This window comes from Pyxicephalus adspersus, chromosome 10, assembly GCF_032062135.1.
Source record: "Pyxicephalus adspersus chromosome 10, UCB_Pads_2.0, whole genome shotgun sequence".
NCBI classification, from domain to species: Eukaryota; Metazoa; Chordata; class Amphibia; order Anura; family Pyxicephalidae; genus Pyxicephalus; species Pyxicephalus adspersus.
The window spans coordinates 31,768,560-31,787,018 of record NC_092867.1 but is presented as its reverse complement, the minus strand read 5'-3'; the positions used below and the strand labels follow the sequence as shown (position 1 = coordinate 31,787,018).

Sequence of the window (18,459 nt, the reverse complement as noted above, 5' to 3'; positions counted from 1 at the left end):
GGGGGGGGGGGTAAAACCGCTCTCATATTTTGTATATATTTAATTTCCTTGCAGCACTGGAATCTCCCCAGATCCCTTGCTTGGGCTCAGGAGTTTATTGATTCTGGCAGCAAGACATGATGAGATTGTACATAGAGTTGTCATATACAGCTCCACGTACATTACAAAGAATTTTGGGAGATGTCAGGTAGGGAGCTATAGTACAATAATGTGAAGAGGGGACTTCATGGAAATTGTTGTCTTTGCATATTTACACAAGCATACATTAGATCTTCATTTAAACTCTGCCTACGGATAAAGGTGATATATGTGAACGAATGACGCCGCGTATTCATTCTCATTATCTAATTAAACACAATGCAGATCTGTCGTGTGGAATAAATAAGAACACTTCTTTTTTTACCACCACTTGAAATTCATTGAATTAGAATCACTTGCCAATAATAACCTCCTTAGGGAGTAGGCTGGTGGAACCTGCTTTATGTAAACCAGTCAAGGATCTGGTGTTCTCATTTCTATTGATGTGTGTGTTGTATTATCATGCCAAGATCAAAACAGCCCTCCGGGGCCCTTATAAAGTAATAGATGCCTGGGAGCCTAGCAAGGGATTTAAAAAGATCACAAAATTAGTTGAACCTGGTCATACAAATACAAGGACAATAAATCTTTGAAGTATGTAGATTTAAAATGACTTGTCATTGTAAAGGACTGGCCAGCTCAGCAAAATCGGACCAAAAGCTGAATGTTGGATACTAAAAGAAGTCTGAGTACCTCAGAATGATATAGTGAGTTTTGTCATTAGCAGTTGATGTGAAAATACACGCATTTACAATCAGGAAGATGTTGCCCCAAATAAAACTGCATGGGGGGTGTGCCAGGAATAAAGCCTTTGATGTCCGAAAAACACGAGAGCAATACAATTTGCCATGGAACTTATACACAGACCCGGATTTCTGAATCAACTGCTGCACTATAATAAAGTGTGCTTGATGAGAATGTGAGATGATCTGTATTTTTATAGAATATATATCGTTTGTCTGTTCTTCTGTCTTGGTTAATAACTGTATATTTTACTGGTATTAAATGATATTGTAATATTATTACATGTACCAGGGCAAAAATAAACTAGCTTGAGAAAAAAAAAGAATGGCTAACATAGGAAATAAAGGATCATAGGCTGATCTAGTCAAGGCCCTGATTTAAATACAACCAAACATATTGTAATTAAAAGAATTTGCATGAAGGAGGATATAAATATCCCAGAATCGATTTCAGACATTGGGAAAGTATGCAAAATGCCTTTCAGGAGTAATCCCTGCTAAAAGAGGACCAGCTTTTGAGCCCAATAATGAATTTATTCTAACACACACGTATTCTAACAATTGATATTTATGTTGAATAAATGATTACACATGTAACATTTTCTTGTAGTGTTATTCACGTATAGTACCATCAATGGGAAATGTTTGAATAAATACATAATGTTTCCTATGGCTTTATGTCTCTTCTGGAAAAAAAAAGAAAAGTTCTCCTTTAAATTATGTTATGTGTCAGTCAGCCCATAACTTTGTGTAATTATTATTATTATTATTGTTGTTAACCAGTATTTATATACTGTAATTATGTAATCTGTATATAGTGTTAATACTGAACATTTGTTTACTGCCCACATAACGATAGGAAGTAGTCAGTTGTGTCTCGTATTGTATTGTACAGCGATGAAGCTGATCTAATAATCAAAGGAAAATCTGAGAAAAAATAGAATTCCCCAGACATTTCTAAAGCAATTGTAGTCCTAATCATTCTTGTCTTGTGGTTCCTTATTTTTCTGTAGGGTTGGGTGTTAGGCTCCTATGTTACTTTATTCCACAAGGAAATCGTTGTGACGGAAGCCACTCTAAAAACCTCCCTAAGCAAGTGTAATCCAGTTAAAATCATAATTTAACCCTACAGGTCTAGGATAGCTATGCAGTTTTTTGTGTTCAATAATATTTATTAGGTTTATTTAAAAATTAAATTAATAGTCATTTGCATACATCCATGACCTAAAGGTGTGGAGCAGTGAAATAGTACATGTGGCAATAATAATTTCCATACATTAATATTAGCATACATGTACAGATAATTTGACTATAAAACTTGTTTTGTACAGTGTGAGGTATGCAGGTTTTTTTTATTACATTGTTTATAGTCAGTGTTCTTAAAGTGCTCTTAAAATAAACATCTTGCTTGTGGGTATTAAGCTATTGAACAGTTCATTATAGATGGAAAGCTTTAAAATCTTCTGGGAATCTCTTGTCTGAATAGCCTGCAATCTATAGATGGGACTGAAAGGTGCATTTAACAGCTGAGATCATAGTAAAGTTCTCCAATCTTGTTTTGAGCTATTGACCTAGTAATGCTGAAGGCAGAAGTTCATCATGACAGTGAGCGATTGCAGGAGGAGGCTGCCGGTGGCAACTTTGCAATTTTTTTAAATGCAATATAAAAAACTTTGTTCGCTGATCTTTCAAGCTGAAGTTGGCAAAAACGCATATTATACTGGAATGTTTATTCCTGAAGCTCTACCTATGGTCGGATCCTGCTGCGCTTCTAGAACTCCATCCAAAACAAGTGTGTTCTAAACTGTACAATTTTTTTTTTTTAACAATCTATACCAATTTACATAAATAACTCCAAATATTTGTTAGATCTTATATGCTGCATGTATACTGCAAAGTTGTCTTGCTTCGTAAAAGCAATGAATGCAATACATTGGATTTATATGTGTATAAGCAGTACATTGTTTTCAAGAACATTTATTTTACAGTGTGTGTGTTTAGGGAGGTTAAATCAAATCAGTTTTACGTTTGTGCATGCATGTTGTTTTTAAGTCTTCAGGACACTCTTTGCAAGGGATCATTTATCTGTAAACCATGAACTGTATGAGGTTAATCTCTAAATGTGTATTACATATTAATAAAACATTTTTGCCTGTTTTATATTAAGTTTTTGCAATATTTGATTGTGCTTTACTTTTCTGTTTATGTTGCAGTCCTGGATGTGACATGATGGAGCTAAGAAGACGTTATCAAAATTTGTACATTCCCAGTGATTTCTTTGATGCCCAGTTCACATGGGTGGATGCTTTTCCTATCGCACGGCCTTTTCAGCTCGGTAGCTACAGTAACTTCTATGTAATGCATAAAGAAGTGGATCCTCTTGATAAAAATACTGCTGTACTGGACCCACCAGATGTGGATCATACATACAGTGCAAAGGTGTGTTATTTATTGTACAGCCTTCAAACATTTAAACATTTAGAAATGAGCACTCCAGGGTTCCATTTTATATTTAATATTGATCCAAATTACCACTTAAGGTTCAAAAAATTACCCTTAAATTATCAGTAATAGTTATTGTAAGAACTGCATGGTGAGCTGAACCAAAGCAGTGTGTTACAGCCAGACAATCCTTCATATCTCTGAAAGCAAATGGCAGTTCTGGCTGTACTCCACCCTTGAATCTTCCTCAGTTTTGTGATGACTACACCTAGGCTGGCACCCATGTTCCCAACAGGACTAGTATTAAGATAATCTGTCTTATTGTGTAAACTTCCTCTACAGGCTACCTTAAAACATGTAGCATGACAGATTTAGGTTAAAATATTTACATTCTTAATTTGAGAAGCTTCCCAAATCCACAGTGATACCTAAGGCTGGCCATAGTTTTGGCTCAACCCATCCTGTTCTGTGGGGGCATGTGATACATTTGGCAGTTTTGCTGAAATCAGCTATCTAATATTTTTTTTTTTCCATCTTACTGTTTTTGTCCCCAGTCATCCCAATATGGCAACACAGCAATAAAAACATGACAGAAGGTCTCACCTTCCCTGAAACAAAACGTTTTGCCTTAACATATACTTTAAGCACACTTTTGCCTTATTACACTTTGCTACTGCTTCACAGCATATTATTACCATGCTATCAAGAACATTCATGCTGCTTTAAGGTCTGAAAGAGAATTTTACACACTCCATTCACATGCTTCTTGACCCTAAAACACTTTCCTTGGAAAAGTGGAAGTGTAGAAGACAGGTTTGATCCAAGCATTAAGTCAGCACAGGGATACTCTTCTCTGGAGCCTGTTCTAATTAAAAAAATTCAATTTGATATCGAAGAGGAAAGTGTTATGCTGGGAATTTAGCTGGGAGGGGTGTTTGGAGGACCTTCTTGCATAAGGAAGTGCATTACAGTAATCCACTGCTACCCATTTAGTGGGAACATTGGACACTGTTTTCAATGTGATATCCGATGTTCCTGCATATTGGACACTGTGTGCAGTGTAGCATCTCACAGCCTTCACACTAGGAATGAGCACAATCCACTCCAAAATATAGGACAGTTTTAAACAAATGTTATATCATAATTAGTAATTCAGGAGAATATATATACCGAGTATGACACAGAAGTGACTGAAGCTGATGAGACATTGAATGGCAGAAAATTGCGCAGACATTGCACTACAAGACTATAGTGACAGGAAAGCTACAGTTCACCTATATTAGGAGAATGACGTACTGCACAAGAAAAAGAACTCCTAATCTGTACAAAGGTATCCCAGTAATTGAACCCTGACACCCAGCCCGAACTGACTTGGCTGCCCAGCACTGCTCACCTCAGACTGCCCTCCCGCCCTCTCTGCCTCCCTCCACACTCGCCACTGTTACAGGAGCCTTCTCACGCACTGAAAGACATCCCCAGCATCCCTATGGATGTACAGCACGGCTACTGGTAAACAGGAGGGAGGGGTAAGGGAGGACTCACAATGCCTTTGTGATTGACCAGTAGATCGGGATCGACGTTTTGGGCACCCCTGCATTACACCATTTCTCTCTAGATTTAGATCAGGGTTCTAGAGTGCAGAACAAATATGGGTTCCCTCCAGGTACTCCCGGTTTTCCCCCACATCCCAAAAACATGCAGTTATGTTAATTGGCTTTCCCCAAAAACCTTAGACTGTTTTAAAGACATATGACTATGGTAGGGACATTAGATTGTGAGCTCCTTTGAAGGACAGCTAGTGACATGACTATGGACTCTGTACAGCGCTGTGTAATATGATGGCGCTATATAAATATTGTGTAATAATAAAATATAGATGTGTGTGTGTGTGTGTATGTATATATATATATATATATATATATATATATAATTTATAACAAAGGGTTTATCCGTTCTTTTCGTTTGTTTCCTTTATTAGGTTATGTTGTTGGCTAGTCCATCTTTGGAAGATTTATACCACAAGTCATGTGCTCTTGCTGAGGACCCAGTGGAGGTTAAAGAAGGCTTCCAGCATCCAGCAAGGTTAATAAAGGTAAATGACAAAGAAGCCTGCAAACAGTTTACAGGTTCACTAAAACAAAACAAATTTAAACCCTTGTAGTGTGTACCCTCACATTTGAATACTTGTCTTGTCTGGTTGTGGGGAAATACGCAGAAAAGCTCACCTTATTCTTTCTCCTTGCTCTTTGACAATCATGAATGTGGGCATGGCCTTTAAGTCCTCACATACGATGCATGACATTCTGTTTTGAATGCTATGATGATGACAATGTGGCAAAGATAAGAAGTTACAGGGGATGGTAATGTAACAAGCAGACCTGTGAGAGCTAAGAATGACTGCTTTCTATACATCTGGAGATAAAAAGTATTAAACCCCTGCAGTCTGAAGAGGTCAACTTTTTTTTCCTGCTTTAAGCCTAATACAAAGTCTGGGATGAAAATACTAAGCATGTGTGTAGCCCCGGTGCAGGAAAAAAAGATGCAATAACATTCTAACCCATTACCACACTACTCAAACTTTAGTAGCTCTCCCCATCGGAGAAATATTTCACTACTCCCTGTCCTTTTGATACCCTGGTACAGAAAATGTATGTAGATCTCTCCAAATGGGGAAACAGACAGCATTAAAGGTCTGACAGATCAGTGTTCTCCCCAGTTTTTTTTTTCTTAGCCGGGTGGGGGAAGCCCTAGGCAGGGCAACACGAGACAAATTTAGTGTTCCCAATTGTTTGTGTCAGTTATTTAGTAACTCCAAGTAAGTAAGATGTGGCTGCTTTCTACCACCCCTATACTTTTTTACTTTTTTTTTAAAACTTTATTATACCCGCCCCCTTAGTTGGCACAGTTTAACTATCTACTTTCAATTATGCCATTTGTAATGTGCTGCTACTAGGCCACTTGGAGTCATAACAGGTGGTAACTCCTCCGATTTTCATGTAATTTAAAGTGCCTTTTTATATAATTGAAACTGCATAGTGGGAGAAAAAAAAGCTTAAAGAGCTTAAAAAACTTCCATATTAGTGACGATCAGTTCCAAATCAAGTCTATGGAGATAGGTAGGAAGATAGCCTTGAATGTTGCAAATAGCATCTAGAAAAATGTGCAGCAATTTAGCCACCTTTTATTGCCTGATAAAAAGAACAAGAACTCAATCATTTGGACAAAACATACCCGTTTTTGAAAGAAGTTTTAGGCATTTAAACTAAGCCTTATAAAGTAAACCTGCATTTTGGTACAACTGGGTTCTCCTGTGGGCAGCAAATAGTTATCTGTACTGCAGCTCTGTGTTCCCCTCTTAGCATGATGATCCTCCATGTTCACAGTGCAGCTTGTCCCAGAAGATAGGGAGTGGAAAAATATACATTTTCCTCCTCTTTTTTTTTTTTTTTGTGCTTAAGTGTTTTTGGTAATCCTAACTGCATTTTTTTCCCTCCTACAGTTTTTAGTGGGAATGAAGGGTAAGGATGAGGCGATGGCAATTGGAGGACATTGGTCCCCTTCACTGGATGGACTGTGCCCGGATAAAGACCCTTCAGTGCTTATCAAAACTGCTGTGCGCTGTTGTAAGGCCCTGACTGGCATTGACCTGAGCTTGTGCACACAGTGGTAAGTACATTTCTTACCCCGGGACATGTCTCCCTCATCAACGGCTTCCCTTCCCTCAAGCTATGCAGGTGCTCTAGTTAGTTATGCCAGATTTGGTATGCCTGTCAGGTATAGAGAAGGAGTGGGGGAATTTATATTGGTTATCGCTATTTTAATTAATGATAAATGTTTCTGTACATTTTGAAGACTTTTATTTATTTTTTCATGCTCAGCTGCAGATCGTCCAGAAGATCCCGTCTTACACCTAAAAAGTTGCCCTGTTTTCTAATGGTATTTCGAGCTTTGTTGACACCAAAAATTTTATTTCTATGCTGAAATTACATTGCATTAAGTTAACATTCTTGATAATACAGAGTACTGTCCATATACATATTTTTAAATTTATGTAGAGTTCAGTATTGACAACCATTCATTCTGTCTTCATACACTGTATTCGAAACAATGCTTCGACTTACCTGAAGAAAATCAATGGCGTTTTGTATAATTGTGTTTTTTTTATTTTCTTTTTGTAGACAACCCAGAGCTAGCTGTTCTTGATGTGCTGCAAGAGAACTAGGTTCTTATGTTCAATGCATTCTAGATTTTGTTTTTCCAACATGCTTCTTCCCTTGCAACAGGTACCGTTTTGCAGAGATTCGCTACCATCGCCCTGAGGAGACCCACAAGGGGCGTTCGGTTCCCGCTCATGTGGAGACAGTGGTTTTATTTTTCCCGGATGTTTGGCATTGCCTTCCCACCCGCTCAGAGTGGGAAAACCTGTGCCGTGGATACAAGCAGCAGCTGGTCGACAAGCTTCAGGGTGAACGCAAAGAAGCTGATGGAGAACAGGCACTGAACGCTAATCCCTTTTTCTATTTCCGCTTCTCGCAGGCACAGGAACACAGGCACAATGCACAGCACACACTAAACACACTCCCCGAATGAACACTCCTTGTGTGACTCTCACCTATACCAACTTCCTAACATGGGAAAATGATATGTACATTATATTTCTATATATCATTGATTTTCTTTTTGGCTATAGTAGAATTAGCTTGTGGGGTCAGTCATATTTAGTGAAAATCGGCCCTGCTTACCATCTTTTCATCTTTGTGAAGGTTCACATTAATCATTTTCATCCCTTAATATTGAAATAATAAAATCTGAACCTTGTGATGTTTGACTATAAAGAAATAGTTATCACCTGGAATTAACACACGGTGGCTTAAGTTTCAGACATGGGACTTTGCACACTGTGCAGTCCTTGCAGACGAGCAGTGGCTGTGCATACAGGTATTCTTATCCTATTCATCCTCCCCTTTGTTTCACAGATCTGACTTTGATTGACTTAGTGGTCAGTGAAAGTGCTAGAATGTGTGTATGTGCCTCAACAGAGTTTTAGGAGACGACAATGAGAAATTGTGACCTTGCTACTTGCACGGACCTGCGACAGAGTTCTTTGCTTGAAAAGTAGTGTACTAACCACGGTATTGTATATTTGTATTAGGAAGAAGAAGATAAGGATGATGGGGATGCAAAAGAAGTCTGTACTCCCACTCATTGGTCAAAACTTGATCCAAATATCATGAAGGTAAACTCATTTTACCAAAGTTTTTGTATACTGACAAATACTATTGTAGCCACCTAGGAGTCTAACCACTCAAGTAGATGTCTTGTGCTTTGCCAAGACAGGTCTCAATAGAGGGCAGTGCTGTAGATTTCCTTAAAAAAAAAATAATAATAAAAAAAAAAAAAGAAGCAGAATCCTATATTTGGCTGCATTTAGGAGGTGTAAAATAGGGGAGGATTTGTATGTCTTTAGTTATATTTTCTGTATATGCAAAAGACCAACTTTAGGAAAAGCAGGGATGGATAAACCAGTGATCTGTTGGTTAATGTAAATTGCATGTTTCCAATAGTGGTGTATCATTAGACAATCCCACCAAATGATGGCCATCGAGCCTAAAAGCCTGGTGGCTTCTCCAGCGTTTCGCTGGGATGAAATCATATATGGATCTTGTCTGGAGTAGCAAACCAATGGGTTAGAACTTTGTAGGATGTTTTCTGTATTCTAGATCTGATGGAGTATTTACATTCCAAAAGACAGGCCTTCTGCCATTGAGCATCAGTAAACATCGTATTCATAGAGTTTTCCCAGTCCCTTCTAAAACAGGTTATCTCTGGAACTTCTGGGTCATTTAACAAGAGAGTAGAAGTAGGAAACATGTCTAATGGGCTTACCTTTCAGACAGGTCCTTTCAAAAGTAGGAATTCACTAGCGTTTTCAGTGTGATCGTTAGTGTTTTATGGTTTTAGTCGGGAAATAGGTTAATTGCTTTATATCTGGAAGAAGCTATATCGATTTTACACAAAAAGAATAGGACTGTTTTTAAAATTCATGGTAGCCCATGCCAGAAACCAAGTTTCCAATCTAAAATTGGTAGCAGTTGTACATTATTAGTCTCTGTACTGTTAATTTGAACGTCTAAAGAAATGTAATCTGATGGAATGCACGTCATGTAAAAAAAAGGTCCAAAACTTGTTCTGTAAAACTTAATTATGCAACAAATTTACAACGTTTTTACGTGCATTTCTCTTGAATTTTATCACGTTGTCTGACTAAATTCAGCATATTCCTTTAGCCATTTTATGTTTTTTAGCTTTTAATTCTTCTGTTTAATTAAATACACCTGCCAAAAGTTTTGTATTTTTGCTGCAGTTTTAGGTGAATGACACTACTTGCATTAGGGAATACAGTGATATCTTTTACCTACGCCAGTCTTTTGTCTGGATAGTGAAAGAGCAGCAATAGGCTGAGGTCAATCCTCTTTTTTTTTTTTTAGCTGTAAAAGAAATAAATGTAGAACACATGTGGAAAGAGTGAGAGCTCATTGTAATGACTGGGCAGTTAGGCTACTGGAAAAATTCCAATAGACAGGTTTATGGTGAGTTGTGGAGCTGTAATAATAATGCAGTATTTTATGACGTGCAGTGTGATTTTCTTTGTATGACAATTTTTGGACAGGTAAATGATTTGCGCAAAGAGCTAGAAAGTCGAACTCTTAGTTCCAAAGGATTAAAATCTCAGTTGATTGCCCGATTAACAAAGCAGCTTCGTGTTGAAGAACAAAAAGAGGAGCAGAAAGAGCAAGAAAAGTGCGAAAAAGACGATGACGAGGAAGAAGAGCGAAAATCTGAGGATGATAAAGAGGTTTTGTTTTTGTTTTGTTAAATAGTTACCTGTATTAAACTAAGCACATAAATTACTATCTACTTGTACAAACTTTTAGATCTGTCAACAACTATATGAGGTTTATTCTGATCTTCCTTAGTTTGGTAAATTTTAATGATTTTGTACAAGCAATTTATAGTGTCTATGAACACTATTTATTGCAACAATTTAAAGTGCTGTATCTGTCACTAGGAAGAAGAACGAAAACGTCAAGAGGAAGTAGAGCGTCAGAGACGAGAGAAGAGATACATCTTGCCTGAAGAGCCAGCAATTATTGTACATCCAAACTGGTCAGCAAAAAATGGGAAGTTCGACTGCAGTATCATGTCTCTCAGTGTCCTGTTGGACTACAGGATAGAGGACAATAAAGAGCACTCATTCGAGGTATGTGCTGTAAAATGCTTGTGCTTTGTAGTAGGAGTATGGTCCTGTATCCTCTTTAGTGTGTGTGTTTTCTTGTAAAAATAAAAATTTCCACAAGTTTCTTAACCTGTCCTGTTTTCTCTTCCAGGTGTCTCTTTTTGCAGAGCTGTTTAATGAAATGCTTCAGAGAGACTTTGGGGTGCGGATATACAAAGAGCTTTTAACCATCCCTGAAAAAGAAGAGAAGAGGGACAAAAAGATTAAGAAGGAGGACAAGAAAGAGAAAAAAGATGACAGGGATGATGATGAAGAACCAAAACTCAAACGTAGAAAATCTTCAGATGAAAAAAGATCAGAAGAAAGGGATGATCGAAAGGTTTGTGCTCTGCAGTTTGGCTGTTCTGCTTTCAAGGTCTTTTGTTTTATGTATGTACCATTTTTTCTGGTTAACTGTTCTTTAGAAATGTACCAACCAAGCAGATTGTGTTTGAGTTCCCAATTTGTATCAGTACACTTGGGCTTTGCGTTAATACTCACTGGTATGTATTTAGATGACAATAATTCAGGGTTAATGCAGTTTGCCATTTGTGGGTCTTATTGCACTATGTAGACCTATTATAGTTTCTAACTGCAATGTATTTTCTTGTCAGAGAGATGACAAAAAGAGAGATGATTACAGAGATGATGAAGAAATAGATGAAGACAACCAAGAGGATTATGAGCCTGTTGGAGGAGAAGAAGATGATGGTGACTATGAAGGTTTGTACGGCAGAGGGATTTTATTTATGGCACTCTATGAATTATTCACACATGTTCTTCAATATATTTTAGTTCAATCCTTGCCTATTTCCAGATTTATGTTTCATTAGCGGTTAAGTACACAAGCATTGATGTTTACAAACACCCTGTTTGCTGACATGAAAAAAGCCTATTTTTTATTGTTGTGCAGGATTTGTGAGGCTTCCTAAATCTTTGATTTATCTGGTATTACTAACATCTAATGTTCCCGCTGTGTATGAAGTGTGGCTGTTTTTTCAGTCAGCCGAACAATGGATAGTTTCTCATTTCTCAAGAAGCCAAACTGTGTATTGAAACAAACACACAGCTGCTGTCAATATCAGCAGCTCCATATTTGTCTCAAGACACAATTTTGCTTCTTGAGAAATGGCTTGATATCATTATAGCTCCAGTAGAATATGAGCTTGGGCTTTTTTTTTTTGTCATAGCAAAGTGACATGCAAGGTTCAACCTATGCTCAGTTACCTGTTGACCTACTCAGAAGTTTAACTCAGATTTTTGAAGGTTTTATATTGTTTGACATTATAATGTTTTTACATTTTTTGTAATGTTTGAAATATTTGGAAACAAATATCTAATCTGTAATGTCTAACTTGTATTTCACAGACAGGGATGACGATGATGATGACTCAAGCACCAAGGATAAACGTGAAGACAAGAGGGAAAACCGATACAGCAAGGAGTGGCTCTCCAAAGATAAGGTGTGTTAATTGCTGTGTGGGGTATTTAACTCAATTCTGCTGCATTTAACAATTTGGATTCCTTTATTTGGTTCCTGATGTATTTACTCCCAATACCTGGATGTTGGCAGTTACCTTTTCATATATTTTCCTTTATTCACCCAGTAATGAGCCCCTAAATTTTATATAAGTGGTAAATCCCACCAGCTCCACATTTTCTGTACTGGACCAGTCCACCACACTGTCGCTAAACGAAGATCCCCTAAATGTGGTGCAGGAAATTTGTCTCCAAACAGACTTGCTGCAGAAACTTCTCACATACAGGAAAAAATCAGTACTAAGAGCTTTAACCACAACAAATTAAATTTGGAACTGATATGAAAGCTAAAATGTGATTGGTGATGCAGAAAGTTGAGCGCAAGGAATTTTCAGTTAACTGATTCCCACCACCACCTCCAATGCTTACTAGCCTATGCAGTGGAATTTTAGTTTTGTAGTATCAACCTCAATCAAATGACTGTCTTGGTACAGGAATCTGGACAAATCAGGCACAGACATGTGTTGAGATAGGCGTGAAATATTAAGGCATGTTCCTTTTACATTGGCCACATGGTCAAGTATCGAAAAGGTAGAATTACTATTAAAAATCCATGAGAGTAAGTTTTGGCACCCATTACAATTTCATAACATCCTATCGGTAGGGTGAGTTACAGGTAAAGGATACTACAAATTTGCCTTAACGGCATCTTCCAAAATTTGTGTTTTATTTATCTTTTTATCAATTTTGCATTACACCTATGACTACTAGGACAATAAATCATAGTTCATATCCCCACTTTCTACCCTTTTAATACATTCAGCAAGCAGGAGTTAGGGGCAATCAAGCCTCTATTTCCGGAATACACATTTCATGCATTAAACTTGTACAATCAGTGCACATGTCTTGTTGCTTCTGCAGAGAGCCAGAAAAAGGGTATAAAAGATGCTATAAGCTCACTGACCTGAGTTGCTGGGGTCTTGCTGACCTTTTGTCCTTCTTACAACATGCACACTGGCCACTGAGACGTTGTCCAAAAACAATCAGGTGGCCAGGCAATGCACTTGGCAAACAGACACTGGGGAGAATATGGAAATATGTATTTATTAAAATTGGTATAGAGTTTATTCTGACCCTGACTTTCTGGTTGCATTTTAAAGAACCGGGCTTGTGACCGGGCTGGGCTGCTTTTTTTTTATTTTTTTTTTTACAGAGGCATAGATGTTATCTGTACTGTATAAAACATTCTTACCTGCCTGATCATTCTCTTTATCGGTCAACAGCGTTGAGCTATGTTTTTAGTATTCTTTTTAGATAAATAAAACCTCCTAAAATCAGACTTTTTGCAGGAGAAAGAAAAGAAGCAGATGCTTACAGTAAATAAGGATCTTCTGATGGCATTTGTATATTTTGATCAAAGTCATTGTGGCTACTTATTGGAGAAGGACTTAGAAGAAATTGTTTATACCCTTGGACTCCATCTGTCAAGAGCACAGGTACTGAACTCTTCCTTCTGTCAATTCTGTTCCCAATTTCTTCTCCTCTGGAGATTTTCTTATGTCTTTGTTCACATGCAGTGGACTTTTTAGGATTGGTAAGGGAATGTTTGGTCTCCTACTCTTTACTGCTATCTCAGATCACAGAAAATAGATTTGCCCACCATTTCTTAAAGTTCAGCTTAAGTCCTAGGGAGAATCTACAAGCAGGTAAATGATACCCAATGGTATGTACTGTTTTTATCTGCAAACTTTCATTCATTTCTTTATTGCTGTAACCCATAACCCACAACAGAGACATATTAAGAATGGCTGCAGTATGCGGTTAGAAAATACAAAGAATAATAAATAATTAGTTTGTAATGTTTGTGGCCAGCTTTAGATGGCGCTCTTGTCACATAGTTGTTCATAAAAAATACTTGCATGCCTGTGCACTAGTGTGTTGGAAGCTTTACAGAATCACTGTGCACTGTAATGTTTGAAAGACCTGTCAAAGTATACATATCTATACCTTAAAGCAGCAGCTGCCTGGTTTTCTCTATAGAACCAGGTTGTAAAGCCTGGGCCTAGGATCGAGGAAGGGTTTACATGGACTGAATAGAAATCTAACAGGTACATGTGTGCACTTTAACACTGCTGTAACCTTTTTTAATTCAGGACAGATTCCTTTTATTTTGTTGATCTTCCTTTAAAACTTAATCATTAACTCATCTGAATATGTTGTCACAGGTTAAAAAACTGTTGACCAAAGCTTTACTGAAGGAATCCCTATATTACCGGAGGTTAACAGACACTTGTACAGATGATGGGAGTCAGGAAGAGATGGTGATTCTTAATGACGATATTCTAGGTATTTTGTGAACTTTGTGGAGTATTATCACCTGTATGGACTGACAAGCAAAGATTTCCATTTGATTGACTGATTTTGTCCAATGGTTTCTTTACCAGGGAACAGATTACTTTTGCCATCCAAAATCTCACGATCTGGCGTGTCCTCCATGGAAGAGAAGGGCGGACTGATAGTGTACAATGGTGCCATGGTTGACGTAGGAAGTCTTTTGCAAAAACTAGAAAAGAGTGAGAAGGCGAGAGCAGAGTTGGAGCAGAGGCTTCAGGCTCTCCAGTCCAGAACAGGTATTCAAATAACAACCCATAGAATCAACATGCATGCAGAGAACAAACAACCGTTCCAAACCATTTCTTTGCAGCTGTACCTTGTTGTGATTTGGTTATTTTATATAGCTCTGACATTTAATGCAGTGCTTAATAGAGTCTATAGTAATGTCCGTAACTGTCCTCCAGGAGCTTGCAATTTAATCCCTACCACAGTTATATGTACCTGGGCCAATTTTTGGAGAGAAGCCAATTGAACTACCAAGGTGTTTTTGAGATCTGAGAGAAAACTAGACTACCCAGAAGAAAACCATCCATACACAAGGAAAACATACAACATACTCCATGCAGATGAAGGTTCGAGCTGATATTGAAATCTGGCACTCTATACCTGCAAGGCAGGAGTACTAGACAAATTGCCGTCCCTAATGATTTAGTGATTGTCTATATGTCAAAAATGGTCTGCATCTGGATCCCTGCAGTGACCCAGACAGGCATGTTTGAGATTGTATGCAGTCAGTAATTCTGGTACTCCCCCCTGTACAGCCTTTTTGGAGATCTCACCCCTATTATTCTGGTGTATCAGACCATTCTTCCTGACCATGAAGCACCAGTAAAGAAGAAAATAGACTGATGAGATCTGCAGGTCACTAATCCTGGTAGGAGCACTAATATACATGTACCAAACTATTACAATTACTCTTTTGGAGTAAAGATAGCATTAAGACTGCTAATGCTGACCTGTTATTAGACATTGCAGCCTTCAATGCTGTTATCCTTTACAGGTCAGTGGTTGGAGTAAAACGCTGCAAGACTTCTGTGAGTTCATAGAATATCTGTCCTCAAATATTGAGGCATGGCACAAGATGGCTGCCATTTGACATGATTTAGACGTCTGTTCAAATATGAACAAACAACCCGTTTTAAAAGTGCTGCGGTGTATTTGCAATGCTTTTACCTTCAGACACTTGGTTTTAATTTTATAGGCTTTTTAATAAATTCTGTTAACAAATCCTCTGTCAGTCTGTGATTCATTGTTGTAATTTGTTTGTCACAGAGGTCGATGAAAAGAGCATTTCTCAGCTAGAAGCTTCCAATAAAAGTTTGTCTGGAGAGCTGAAAGAAGCTAAAAGTGACCTCACTCACTTGCGCGAGAGCCTAAAATCCCTGGAAGACACAAACTGCCAGTATGAGGAGCAGCTGACTAAAACAATTCGAGAACTTTCCTCAACCATGCAGGGAATCCAGACCGTTCTCAGTAAGGTAAGGGTTTGGCTTTGGATGCACTGCAAATTTGGTTCATGCTTTGGAATATTGAATGTAAACTGTCCTTGGCAGTGGTGTAAAAGTGAAGTCCAGCAGTAACTTTTTATAGAGTTCTTGGACTGATCAGTTTCTGTTGGAGATATGGCATCACAGGCAATGCCCTTTATGCAGTAACCTTTCTTACCTGCCTGATCACTGGCCCACCACATTGGCCAATAGAAGTTCTCATACAGGACCATTAAATGATGAGATAAGTGAATAGACCGGGCTTTAGAGTTAAATAAAAGTTAAACATTTGGGGATAATTGATTGTACTTTGCATTTTATTATGTTAGGTGTTATGGTAAGGTGGGGGGTTACATGAGCCTTGCCTGACAAATGGCATATTGGTTAATAGGAATTGCATACAGTTATGTTGATTTTGGCATTAGATAAAACAAGCATTGTAACAGGGAAGTTTCCTTTTACTGAGCGGTCATTTTTAAAATACAAAATGTTTGCCTAGCCAAATATTTCCTCCTCCTAGGCTCAGTTGTACCTTTACATAGTGTCTGCTCCTCCTATGCCCATTTCACAAGCCTGATGCTTCCTCTACCTATGCCCTTTGTGACACCAACTACTTCTTTCAGTAGCCTAATGCCTCCCCCTGCTCTGCACTCACAAGTATCTTCTATTTACAGAATCCACTGGCATCTGAAGATCAGAAGAAGTCAAAAGAAAATGGAGCCAGTTTTTGATGCTACTTTCACTTTGTTTTGAAAAAAGATTATAAATCGTGCTAAATAATTGATGCAAATCACAATTTTCCAGTGTGATGAGATGGTATGTAGTTTTACTAAATATTTAATGGACGACAGATGTAAATAATTTTATGATTGTGTGAGATGCTTTGTAGTGATTTGCCTGTAATGAGCAGTGCAAAGCAGAGTATATGATTTTTGAAATCTCTTTAGGATTTAACTTAAATGTTTGCAACTAAAGTAGATATGTATACGACCTATATATATATTTTCCTTTGCTATCCCTTTTTTATGTATATATATTAAATGACTGGAACATCCCAATTATTTTTATCTGGTCTTTTAGTATGTATTTCATTTGTTGTGAGGAAAAAGTACCTTTACCACATCCTAGACTGACAATGCTCAGCAATAAAATTATATAGACAGACAATGTGTCAGGCAATGCATTGGAGATAATTGTTTTCTTGATGGTTTATTTTCTGCCCCTGTGTATATAAATGCAAGCAGTATTCAGTTCATATTGTATAATTAAAAGGGCAGTGTAAAGGAATAAAAATGCCTCATGACAAATCAGCTTTTTGTATCCATTGTTTAAATCTGTGACTTTAAACCTTGGGCAGACACAAACTATTTCCTTCATTCCAGCTTCCATAACCACACGTGCTGTATTCTTTGAACTCCTTTTTCTAAATTGATGAGGGGCCTAGCTGTGATGCATTGACAAACAGAACAACTCTGGCTTCCTTTACACAAAGCACAATATCCATCACAACAAACATGCTCCGCTTTCTCCCATCAGCTCACCACTTACCCCATGTATACAACCATGTGTATTGTTTCTTCACCCTAAAGGAATATTTGGTACTATAAATTTGATTAGAATTGTGAAAGCCCAATTAATGTTTATGGGTGCTTAATATAGTTCGCCTAGCTGATGGAATAAAGGAGAATACTAAGTGCACCTGGCATTTTGTAGCAAAAATCACACCAGTTTGTACTGAGCTCCACCTACATTTGACACCCATATTGTTGCTTTATATAAATGAGTGTGTAAATGGCAATAGAATGTATTTGAGGGATTTTTTTTTTAAGCCTACAAGTATTTTAAACAAGCCCTTCTGGTTACCCCCAGAAGCTAGGACCAACTAGACTGCACTGCTGGAGTGATGTTTTTATTTTTCTATTGCCATGTATTATTGGAAATGGCTGCCTTAATGCAATGTCAGTTTGCCATTTCATATTCAGGTAGGTAGAACGTTACTGCTGGGCAGGTGCTCTTATAAAAAATCTTTGTTTAAAGCTGGTAGCAAAGATTTATTTGATCTGACTCTACAATCTCTCAAAAACTGTATAATAAGTATCTTGATTAACTATTTATATCTGGTAAGGCCCACAAACCATATAGTTGGTAGATATAAAAGTTTTGTACTTGGCCATAAATGTTAAGGGTCCACAGCCAACATTAATATTGATAAACCAGGGACTGGTAAAAATTTAGTGCACATTCACAACTTTCTTCGCCTACTCCACAAACCACAACATTTTGAGGACTTTCAGTGCCCTAGCAAAATGTCCCACACCTTTCAATTGTTAAAAACATTGGAAGTATGCTCAAAGTTTACCCTGCTTCCAATCTGGCACAGTATATTGAATGCATTATGCCAGTTAGGTTTCCTCAAGGCTGTTTTTTTCTTTAATCTATAACTACATATCTCACAAAGATGGCAAAGCATAATCTATAGATTATTATATAGACACTTGCATCATCATTTCCTTGTATTAAAAGAAAAACAAACCAAGTTCTTAAAACGGATCTAAGGGAG

General features: G+C 37.7%; 1 protein-coding gene across 1 annotated transcript; it reads left to right on the top strand.

Moving 5' to 3' along the window:
- Positions 1-3,039: 3,039 nt before the first annotated feature.
- On the top strand, positions 3,040-17,209 carry CCAR1 (cell division cycle and apoptosis regulator 1). Its single transcript, XM_072425028.1, has 15 exons — positions 3,040-3,260; positions 5,242-5,355; positions 6,763-6,929; positions 7,547-7,757; positions 8,416-8,499; positions 9,934-10,119; positions 10,333-10,524; positions 10,652-10,879; positions 11,154-11,262; positions 11,908-12,002; positions 13,368-13,514; positions 14,244-14,364; positions 14,463-14,648; positions 15,685-15,890; positions 16,574-17,209. Exons 1-15 carry the CDS (start codon positions 3,048-3,050, stop codon positions 16,628-16,630), a joined length of 2,316 nt encoding a protein of 771 aa, XP_072281129.1. The 5' UTR covers positions 3,040-3,047; the 3' UTR covers positions 16,631-17,209.
- The last annotated feature ends 1,250 nt before the right edge of the window (positions 17,210-18,459 follow it).